Raw genomic sequence first — 12,045 nt, 5'->3', positions numbered from 1 at the left:
AATTTTTACCATGCAAATACATTTATTGATTTTCCAAACATTTACTATTGGATTCTTCTCTTGCTTACCGCTAGACTATTATTTAAGCACTTGTTTTGGTGAGCCATCCTTTGTGCTAGCTTATCTTTGTAGGAGGTATTTTTGGGGCCTTATTATAATCTTTGTTGGATGCAACCTAGACTTAGAGAAAAATGGGTCTTTCACACTTCACTGATAGCTTTTGGGCCATGTTTCAAGCCTACAATCATGTCTCAGTTTTGACTCTCCTAACATCATGTGGGCAATGAACGAAAAATGCCCCCAACAACTGTGAAGTTATTACTCAATGTAATATGAGAATGCAATCACTACAAGAAATTTGGGTTTAGACGGCGTTTGTAAAACGTCGCAAAAAATATATATTCATTCTTTAGTAGCGTTTTATAAAACTGCTGCAATAGAGTTCCTATAGCGACATATTTGGAAACGTTGCCAAAAAAAAAAAAAATGCAGCCTAAATCCAGATTTCTTGTAGTGAGTAAAATTACTAGTTACTATCTTTTCCTTAAAATAAATATTGCTATCATGTGAAATTTTGTTATTGCATGCCAAAAATGACAAAAATATATATATAAATTTAAAAAGATAAAAAAGAAATAGGTTAACACGTAACTAGCGGAGCCTACGAGCCCCACTGTAACAAAAAAAAAAGGGGTTATAAAACCTGTTACTATATAATGTGACGTAAATTACCATAATGGCATACTATGTGATAAACTTATTATGTGAGTGTTTGGATCCATGGCACGTTACCACGTTTGCATTTTCTGTCTTTTTTCTTTTCTTTTCTTTTTTCCCAGCGCGTATGAACAATAATATCACATGAATTCACTATGCAGGAAACAAAGTGCACTGTTCACAGATCCCACAGCACTATTCACACATTTAAACGTTATTTTGTTACAGTGTTTTCAGTTTTCAGTTTCAGCAAAAATAAGTTGTATCCAAACGGACCCTATGTGATGTATATTACCATTACCGCATGCCTACAGTGACCAAAATATTTCCAAAGAGAGAGAGGGGTTAAGAAATAGCATGCAATGTGAGTCATGTGACGGTCACAGAGTCAAATTTGACTTGTACTTAATTTTTTACGGGTTTAACTTACCTCCAATACTTTTTTAATCGGACATCTCCTATTGTTTTAAATTTTTATAAAATAAAAAAGAAAATGCTAAAAAACCACTAAATTGTGGCTTTAATTAACGTGGCATGAGTTACCCATTGATGTGAGCTTGCCTGAAAATATAAAAAATTAAAAGAATATATATAAGAAAAAGGTTAGCATGAAACCGAAATTAAAAGAGAAGTGGTACGTCTACAACACTTTCACAATAAATCATAAGTAAACCTACCATTTAAGACTTGTTGTGAAAAGTTTTTTAAAAATGTAGTGGGTCGACATAGCATTTCTCAAATGAAAACCAATAAAAACAGTGGAGTTACTAGCTACTCAATGTAATATGAGTTACACAATGTCAAAGTTATTATCATATGTGACCTTGATACTGATAAGAGTAATTAAAAAAAAAAAAAAAAAAATTATTTCTAAATTAATAGGAAAAATTACAATTTACCATCCTAAATTATTACCCTAAGTACCTAACCCCTCGATCGATTGAAACACATAAACAACTCCTCAATTATTAAAAAAAAAAAACACTTAACCCTAAGTACCTAACCCCTCAATCGATTGAAACACATAAACAACTCCTCAATTATTAAAAAAAATAACACTTAACCCTAAGTACCTAACCCCTCGATCGATTGAAACACATAAACAACTCCTCAATTATTAAAAAAAATAACACTTAACCCTATGTCATCTATCTTGTTGTTAACTAATGTAATTTAGTATTTAAAGACCAATTTACCATTCAGTCATATATTTAAAGTGAAGGCAAATTGGTATTTCAACCCTAAATTTCATCAGACTTAACACCAAAACAGACAAGGGGACATTAAAATGACGTTATATTTTTGAGGGGTCAATCATGCACTCCATTAGTTTAAGGACTAAAAGTGTAATTGGGGTTATTGTTTATTGTGGAAATGTATAATTTGTCCTAATTAATATGGGGTAGTTATTTTAATTGTGTGTCCTAGTTCCTATCCAAAGTGATTCAAAGAAAATTAGACTCAAAAAAAGTTTTGAAAATAAGGCAATATAACATAAATAAATGGTACCCACAAAACAATTGTGGGTATTATCAACATACATCAAAACATATATAACAGTGTTCAGAAATTTTTTTTTTTGTTGGGGGGGTGGTGTTGATAGAATCGTGGAAGTTTTTCGCATAAGCTCGATGACAGGTAACTATTGGGAAAAACGAAGAGAAAGATTAGGGAAAACTAGTAATATGTGAATCTATTATTGAAGGTTCCATATAATTTTAACATAACTTGATCAGGTCCTCAAGTGGAAAGAAATAAATTACAAGCTTTGTATTGTTCGATAGACCATATACCATATAGCATACTATAAATACGGTTATTCAAGTTTAAAGCATAATAAATATATATGAGCATTCACAATGTTGCTAGCTAGCTAGGCCTAGGCATAGCTTGATAAGGATACATTATATATTTATATATGCTAAAACGGAAATTAAAGGAACCCAGCCAAAGCAGTCTTCACCAGATAATTGGAGATGATACTATTGGTTTTTTGTGTTGGGTGGAAGGCATCCCAAAATACATATTTGTCCGCATTTGTGCAGGTCAATAAATTATTTCGATTGCATGAGTAACCCATCTCGAACATTCCGGTTGCACAACAGCCCATTGAAGTCACGTCAAATCCTGTCCATTAATTAAGAACAAATAGTTAATTAATTAAGAGGTCAAAATATCTACAATTAATTTTCAGCCTCTCAAGTCAACAGTTATTAATTTTTTTTTTTTTTTTTTGACAAAACAACAGTTATTAATTAATGAGATGACAGACAGCTACCAAATTAAGCACATATTAAATAATCCTGCAAAAAACTGAAAATTCAAAGGAACCTATTAAATATATCTACCACCCAACTACTTAACTAATTAAAGTGGCTACTGAGTAATGACAGCTTAAATGTCAAAGTAGTGACATATATTGGCTATCAGATTTTCCAAGCGCTGGTTGAAACTTGAAAGGATAAAAGGAAAAAATGGTACATTAATTAATTGTGTAGTAATGAGAGAAAGTGAAATACATGGAATGGCAGAGGTGCACATACAGGCACAGTTATAACTTACCATAGGTAGCAGGTTTTCTTATAAGATAGGTGAATATATAGTATGGATTTGAAAACACCAATTTGAGCCCAGGAAGATCCTTGTTCAGCGTAGTTGCTAACATCTTCAACTTTCCATTGAACTCCAAAGCCACATTGTTGTAGCTCTCCAAGCATTGATTGCCACCAGCAATATTAGTGGCTCTCTCCAATGGCAAACACCCCATTGGAGGTAACCCTCCTAAGGATATTTTTCGAGCTCCTAGACCATAGAGTTCCTTGATGAAATTTCCGGCAATTCCAATCAAAAAGTCCTCGTACTGTGTAACCGTGAATTGGGATTGTCGACCAGCTGGGAAGGTGTAGTAGTTCTCAAGGAAATCATTCGTTCCCATGCTTATCATGTACAAAGCGTCACTTATTACTTGGTTAGCCTTAGTTTCTCCAAGATAGGCTCTCAACCTCTTCTGATAGTCTTCATAGTACACTAATTCCTTCCAAATTGGTATCACAGACTGCAAGGGAAACAAATTTTTGCAAAACATTAGGTGATAATTACTAATAATTTAGAGTAGGCATGTCGTATGGATCTAATTTAGCGGGTACAACTATCAAAATAAAAAAAATAAATAAATAAATAAAAAAATAGCGGGTACAAAAATAAAAGTATATATTATGTAAAAAAAAAAAAAAAAAAAAGGAAAAGTACACAAAATCTACTTGCAGTTTCTCCTTAAATACATAATCCCTAAAGTTTAAAATGCAACGTTACACTTCAAATCCTAGTATTATTTAATTTGTGAATTCTTAAAACATCCATTAAAATAAATAGTGGTTTGCTCTCAATTTCTTATTTGATTATCCAAGTCCATATTTAGAGTTATAATTTTATATAAAACAAGATCATATAAGAGGTTATGTGTTAAGCTAAAAAATTTATGGAATAAGTATTACACAATTATCTGTTTACACATAAAACAATATCACATAAGCATTACATTCAAAATTTTAGGAATTTCATGTTTTATGGGAGTGTGTGTATTTTTAAAATTTTTAAATTTTAGCGATTCCATATTTTATGGGAGGAAGTGTATTTTTTAAAAATTCTATATTGTTTTGTATGCTGTAGAAACACATGCATAAAGATTTGTACAAATAATAAATTAATGTGTAAAGATAAACGGAACAGGGACGGGTCTACCATATAGGCCATTCAAAAAATTGCCTAAGGCTTTCTCAAATAAAAAAAAAACAATTGCCTAAGGCCCTAGAAGTGAAAAAAGTCCCAAAATTTTGATCATAATAACATGTTTTTATATATAGCAACTGAAAACAATTTATGTCTCCTATCTATTTATTATTATTTTTTTGGCTTGAAAAAATGGTCAATGTCTAACTAAAAACCAAATTAAACCCATACATTTGTTTTGCACTTTTTCTCTAAGTAAAAAAAGTATCTCTTCATAGCCAATTACCATTAAACCCAATCTTTTTCTCTTTTACTACTGAACTTAATATCCAAAAATCATAATTAAGGAAGATAAATTTATTTTATTTTTATATGATTATATCTTATGTTTATATAATTGATGTGAAAATTTGTAGTATTAGTTTGATTTTAAGATAATTCATCTTTTTTTTTTTTTTTGAGAAGAAGTTAATTCATCTTTAGTTGTGAAGGTTGAGATTCTGGTTAATTCTAATGTTAAGTGAAGTTACAATAGTGATTTGATTAATTAAGTTATATTGTTCTAAGCTTAAGAATTTATTTTAGTTGTATTATAACTTTATGTTGTAGATGAAATATCTTTCCAATGTCTACTAGAAAAATAAACATATGAATATTAGAAAATTATTTCGATTTTAACTGGGATGTATTGTTAAATTTGCTACTAATAGTAATAAGCAAAAACTTTAAAAAAAAAAAAAATTGACATATATATTTACTTTTAGAGATAAAAGTTTTAAAATAAGTTTTACAAATAGAAGAAAATAATCCAAATGATAAACTAAATTTTTAAAAAGAATTTCTTCTTTTACAATACATCTATTGCTTAAAGAAATATATGCTACAATTGCTTCTACACAAATAATTTTATTCCAAAATAAAAATTAATAAAATTCTATCTAATATTCTAATATCAATTACTAATCACAAGAAAAGTGGATTAGTTATATTCAAATTTGAATACAAAACTTCATTCTTAATTTTGCAACTCAAAAAGTGACAAATATAGATTTCAAATTAAAATTTAATGCAGCAAGTTATACACACGTTCTTTAATTAATTTGATATTACAAAAAATTTACTTAAAATTATTGCTTTAATTAGGCCTCAAAATATAACGAGCTGTCCTGTCATGTAAGTGTGCACTTCAACGAATTCAAATGCTGAAACATAGGCAGAAAGAATGCTTACTGTGTTTAAAGATTTGCAAATTAATTATTAAAAAAAAAACTTTAAAGATTATGCAACCTTAAATTAGTGGTGGAAAGTAAAACACTGAGCCCAGAGAGTAAGAGATAGACATGAAACTTGTATCATAAATATATAGCATAATGAAATGATCAGCTTTTATCCAAAAAAAATAATAATAATAATAAGGAAATGATCAGCATATAACCAGAGGACAATACTTGTTATGAATGGGACTTAATTACCAACACATTAGAAGTGGCATTGTCATAGCCAGTCCCAGCAGAAGCAAAGGTAACTCCAGTGGCAAAGTCAGCTATATTATATGCTGGATCCAAGTACGCTGGTATGGTTGGCTTGAGACCAAATGCCTCAGAAACAAAGTCTGTGGCAATTCGGCCATTAGAGAACCTTCCAGTTGCCTTGCGACCTGAAAAGTCACGACCATAAGGCTCAAAATTGCTCCTGGCAATAGTTGGGATCTGGTTGTTATTTCCAGCATCTACGGATGAGTCCCCAAACACGATAATTGCTGGAACTTTGGCACCAGTTCTGAGAACTAGTGTCAGAAGAAATTGGGTTAAAATGAACCATTTGATATACATGCATAAGTGTGCCATTTGATATACAAAGTTCGTACTACTTGTCTGAAACAACCTTTAACATTGAAGTAGGATAGGGCTGCAGCGATAAATAAATATCAGTCGTAAAATATATGAGTCAGCTTGATTCAAAGTTTAGGGTAGATAGGTGGTTGGAAGGTTTTTTTTTTTTTTTTTTTTTTTTTTTTTTTTTTTTTTTTTTATGAAAGTGGTTGGGAGTTTTAATTGCTATACAAACATGAAGATAATTACACGCTATGCTACTTTTCTTGTAGAGTGGAAAATTAAAGTCTTGTACCTCTACGCCCTCAATATCCTCTTTCTTTTTTTTTTTTTTTTTTTTTTTTTTTTTTACAAGATAGAATTCTACTCTAACCTAATCTAAGTGTATATAAGTGTGAAGTTCCCTCCTGTAGACATGAATTCCAGCCTTTACCCCCCACATCTCACAAATACTTATACTTGTAGAGTGACCATCGCACCAAAAGTGTGTGGTGATTATACACCCTTAATTAACTAGTATAGATTTCTAACTAGCATTAATAGATAATGTACGCAAAGGGAAAACTACAAATCGTTTGGTAGTGATACAAAATATTTAGTCTGATGTCGCTTAAGCAAACAGTTTGGCAATAATTCATATATTAGTCACATTCCCATATCTTATAAAATCTGTACTTCTCTCCATGAATGTGATATATACCATTATTTCACGTCATGGTTGCTAATGTGGAAGTGGAACCGTACAATATAAATTATATCCAAAAAAGATAATCGTAACCATAATTTATTCACAATATTAACCACAAATTCTTCCCTTCTGAAATTGAAAGAAATAATTATAAATAGGGCAGCAAGTCAATGGCTTCCCAACTACCACCGAAAGTTTTACTTACTAAAGTGAAGGAGAGAGAGTTATTAAGTTCCCTCATGTGGTTGCAACCGCCCAATAGAGTGACAAGCATTCGGGCATTGAAGGCTCCCCAACAAAAATGGAGGTGCTGGGTTCTGTGTCTAATAAATACGTCATTATTATATCAAGATGTGATTAGACCTCACAATTGAGCTTGAATCGTCAATATTGTGTCTGAACCCGAGAGGAAAGTGTGGAGAAGGTGGCCATGGACCAATGAAATTTTGACCAATTAAAAGCAAGTCAATACTAAACTGGCTAGTAGAAAACAAGTCCAGTACGGATTGACTGGTTGATTCCACAAGTTAAAGAGTTCCTACAATTCTACCATAAATTTATCAAGTAATTAGTTAGCCAAAAAATACTCCATATTTTGTAAATATTTAGGATCATTAAAAAATGGTGAACCATTTAAATTTGAATGTCTTTGACCAGAGCTCGATTGGATTGAACCCAAACTTGAAATAATCTGTTGCCAAATATAATTGGAAAAAGTTGATGGATGTTTAAGAACATTGGTTTATTATATTTTTTAGAAATTTTTTATTAAAAAAGAAAAAAATTAATTAATTTTTTTCTTATAATTTTTATTTTTCTTATAAAAATGGTTTTAAAACTTTCTTAAAATTGTCAATTAACAAATGACTTAAGAGCACTCATTAACCAAACTTATTATAATTATATCTAAACAAATTTTGAGGCCATGTTCCATACATTTTCTATAGAAACCTATAGAGCTTTCTCGTTGTGGTATCACTAGCAACATCAAAAAATTACTAGACCATTCTTGAAAATTACAGTGGAGAAAAGAATTATATAGAATTATATCCCACAAAACGTGAAAATTGATTCAAGATATATAGCTTGAATCTAAAAGGGTGTAAAGCCAATCACACACATACATTATCATGCATGATAAGTTTTGTATGTTTTTCCAATTGAATACTAATTTTGTGTGTATTTTAAGTTTAGTTTCTTGATAAAGGCATGAAAGCCAAACAACATGGATTCGGATCCTCTCCATTTCAATATGAAATGGAGAGTGTCCAGTTAAAGGCTGAGATTGATTTAAAATCAATCTATGGCCTAAAATCAGCCACGTCATTTAAAATTCACTTAACAGAGCACTGAGTCATAACTAACGTTAGTTTCAACGTTTCTTCTATCTCTCTGTAACAAAAATCCATGGCTCCTCTCTCAACTCCGATTGTGTCTCCAACAGCCTCTCCACCTCCACGCTTGCTCTCTGCCTCTCCCTCAACCCCGTCGTCACCGCTTCCCGCATTCCCAACTCAAACCCATAAGCAAAAACCAAGAAAAAAAAGTAAACAGTAACTCACCAGCTGAGATCCGACCTCACACTCGCACCCTTTTTAGACCCAGATTAGAGAGAGAGTAAGGGTTGGGGTTTGGAGAGAATCGGGTGTTTAAGTGAGAATTTGATACTTTTCAGACCCAGATCAGAGAAAGTAAGGGTTAGGGTTTGGATAGAATCGGGTATGGGAGAAGTTGATGCTCAATCTCCATGGCTACAGCTAGCAGCCACCGTGTTCCGCTCCACCAATTCCGGCAGTGGTTCCGGTGAAGTTCCTCTGTCTCTCTCTTTGATTTTTCCTTCTTTTAATTTTCTCAACAAAAAAAAGATTTTTTAATTTTTTGTATTGTATTAGGATTTCGTTTTCTTTTGATAAAGAAATTGAATTCCCTGTTGTACTTGGGAAAAAAATAATGTGGAATTTGTGTTATTCGATACAGATTGTGTTCAAGTGAAAAGACAACAAAAAAAACAGAATCTGTATGTATACTAAAGTAAATGATGATTTACCTATGATACTAAATCTATGATTTTTTTCCTCTGATCCTGATTTCTTTGCCTAAGAGTATCCATTTCTTATTCCTTAGTTTCTTTCACTGAAAGTCTGAAACAGAACTGTGATTCTTAGCTTGATAATAATTTCTTAGTTTGAAGTTTGTCACAATAGATCAGTTTTTTTCTCATTCCCTATGTTACTACTGTGGTTTGAGATGTGAAATGCACTGAAGATGTTTGAGAAAATATACCTACTGAAATCCAGCTTATTTGGTCTTGGGTGTCTGTGTTTCCCTAGGTTATCAATTAAGTAGAGTAGTGTATGTGTTCGTTTTGACACTTTTATGATCTAAAATCTGGTTTATTTGATGGAAAACCAAATTGTGCAAGTATCTTTGTTAGTGGCTTCGTAATGAGAGTGTTGTGCATCTATCTCCTTAGGTTCTAATTAATTGGAGTAATACATGTGTTTTTGTCACATTTTTGAGCCTATAGAGTAAAAATATTTCATTTAAAGTCATAGTATCAAGAAATATGTAAATGTATGTAATCATTTGGCCTAATTAAACAGCCATGTGATGCATCAGTAAGTATTGGGCTATTGATTCACTTTTGGGCTATTGATGTGGTTTATATACTGTTCTTACAATTAACAGCTCAGATGCACTGTTTATTTATTTATTTTTCAAAAAAAAATTTATGCTGAAGTACTGATGAGTTTAGTTTTTGTAGATAAGCAGCACTTGCTGGAGCTGACAGAAAAGATCTGATGAGGAAGTTGCCAAAATTTATATATGATGAGGAGAAAACTTTGGAGGTGAGAAGCTGTTCCTACATTTGCAATCCTTTAAATTATTCATTATGTGTGTATGCATGTTTGTTAATGTGTTCAGCTTTGAAAGTAAAGTCTTTTTTGTTACAAATAAAGGCCTAGTTATGGTTGGTTGTCATAAGAAAAACAAGAAAAATATAATGGTTCGTATGTATAAGTAAGCTTTATGAATTGTGCTTCAATAAAAAAAATAAGAAAAAGAAACACTGTACAAATTGTTTATGTTAACTTGTATTTTCATCCTCTTTTAACTATTATTGATATTGTTTTAGTTATCATTTTTTTTTAAATGTTTGCAATGCATTGATATTGCATTGGTGGTGTGATGACTACAGAGAACCTGCAAAATATTAACAGAGAAGATTGCTCAGTTGAATTCAGCCATAGATGATGTTTCTGCTCAGCTTCATTGTGATGATGCCCCTAATGGAGCTGTAGTGAATTCAAATGAAGTTGGAGCTTCAATGTAACAAAATATTTGTTGTAATTGCTATATAAACCATCACCACTTACGTGTGATTAGTACTGGAAAAACAATGTTTTGAATCCTTTATCCCTTTTAATTTTCTATTCAGTTAATAAATTCAGGTTGATTGTACTTACATAAAAGATTTACTAGAAATGATAGCAAAATATGATTTGTTTCACAGTAATTTTCTCTTAGTAGTAATTATTTATATTTAGGTACTAATTGTTCTCTCACGTGGTATTCTCACATTCCTACAATAGAGTATTGTGTATTTTTTTTTTTTTTTTCACACAATCAGTAGCAGATTTTCCACCTGAGATTGCACACTTGAGCTTATGAATAGTGCAATGGTTTTAACTCTCTCCCTTTCCTTTTTCTTGTTTTGTATTAAAATAAAATTTCAAAGAATTTTTAGCTGCTAGTGCTTAACTTCAAGATGCATTCTATTTGTTGTTGACAGATTTCTAATAATAATTTGATTTTTAACTTTTGGCTTTAGAAGCATCGGTCATACAGCAAAAAAATTGAAACATGACCATTCTTAGTTGAGGAGCATCTACAGTATCTACTGTAAATTTGTTGTGGCTGCCAGTATTCCACCTCATATTACTTATCTTAAAGAATAAAATTGCTGCACAAGTAATATATAACTGTGCTAGTTTCTCCGAGCTATGGCCTTTGATTTTGTTAGCAATAAATATGTGAGGATTGCTTTTAAGTATCTTATAAATCTTTAAGAAACTAATCCTTAATTGCATCAGTGACACCAAATCAGTCATCACAAAATACTTATATAAAAGGCACAACCAGAGCGCATAAAAGCTAGTAATTTCTTCTCAAAGACAAGCTCATAATTATGATTCTCAAAGACAACAAAAATTCATTGAAATTTTTATCCACAACCAAATGAACAAAACCCAAAACAAAAAGGCTTTATAGCTTAGCTAAATTAGCTTTACAATATAAATATGTGATTTTAATGTTTCAAGAAAGCCAAAATAGCTACATCTTGATTTTGATCCCAACTAAAATAGATGAGTCATGTTCTTTATATCTAACATTTCATGAACAATTTCTCCAAAAAAAAAAAAAAATCATGAACAAAGCTAGCTTCATGGTCTTCACTAATCCCTCCAGCACTTGCCTTTTCTCGCTCTCAGTGATCAAAAGAAGAGTAGCATACCTATAATCATGCCAACCTGACAAAAGAACAAAAGAGTGATTTCATTGATAAACATATATCAAAATTTCCAAAAAACTTGATCTAGCAGTAAAGAAACTTGATAAATGATAATAAGACCAAAAAAATTTCCTATTATGCATTACTTTAATGGTAATAATAACTGCTGATCACCACCATCACATCCATTTACAACTAATCCAGTCACCTTCAAGGACTTGAAACTTTTATGGGAACAGCTAAAAAATAAAAATTAGATCAAGCAGGGATTCATTTGCTTCACGGTGAGTAGCTTGAAAGTCACAAGCTTGAGCTATTTGTATCAAGCCTTTTTGCTACACAGAACTCCAAGCCATAATTCAACTAAATCTACCCAAATACTCACAAGTTGATCATGATAATGGAATTGTACCCAAATACTGCCCATGAATTTAGCTACAAGAAAGCATGTCTCTGGTAAAAAAAGAACTTTATTTTTTCTGTGCAAGAAGTAGTGCTGCAAGTTTGCTTACACTTTGGAAACAAACAAGAGAGTCCCAAAAATCAATCAATACCTAATAAGCTAT

General features: G+C 31.4%; 1 protein-coding gene across 1 annotated transcript; it reads right to left on the bottom strand.

Moving 5' to 3' along the window:
* Window positions 1-2,392: 2,392 nt before the first annotated feature.
* On the bottom strand, window positions 2,393-6,383 carry LOC115958076 (GDSL esterase/lipase At2g04570-like). The gene is made up of 3 exons (XM_031076439.1): window positions 5,919-6,383; window positions 3,280-3,772; window positions 2,393-2,844 (listed from the first exon to the last, which is right to left on the bottom strand). The coding sequence occupies exons 1-3, from the start codon at window positions 6,291-6,293 to the stop codon at window positions 2,651-2,653; spliced, it is 1,062 nt and encodes a 353-aa protein (XP_030932299.1). The 5' UTR covers window positions 6,294-6,383; the 3' UTR covers window positions 2,393-2,650.
* Window positions 6,384-12,045: the final 5,662 nt, after the last annotated feature.

The sequence above is a fragment of the Quercus lobata genome, chromosome 8 (genome assembly GCF_001633185.2).
Source record: "Quercus lobata isolate SW786 chromosome 8, ValleyOak3.0 Primary Assembly, whole genome shotgun sequence".
In the NCBI taxonomy this organism is placed as follows: Eukaryota; Viridiplantae; Streptophyta; class Magnoliopsida; order Fagales; family Fagaceae; genus Quercus; species Quercus lobata.
Note: the sequence above shows the minus strand (reverse complement) of the source record. Positions and strands in the feature narration are given on the sequence as shown.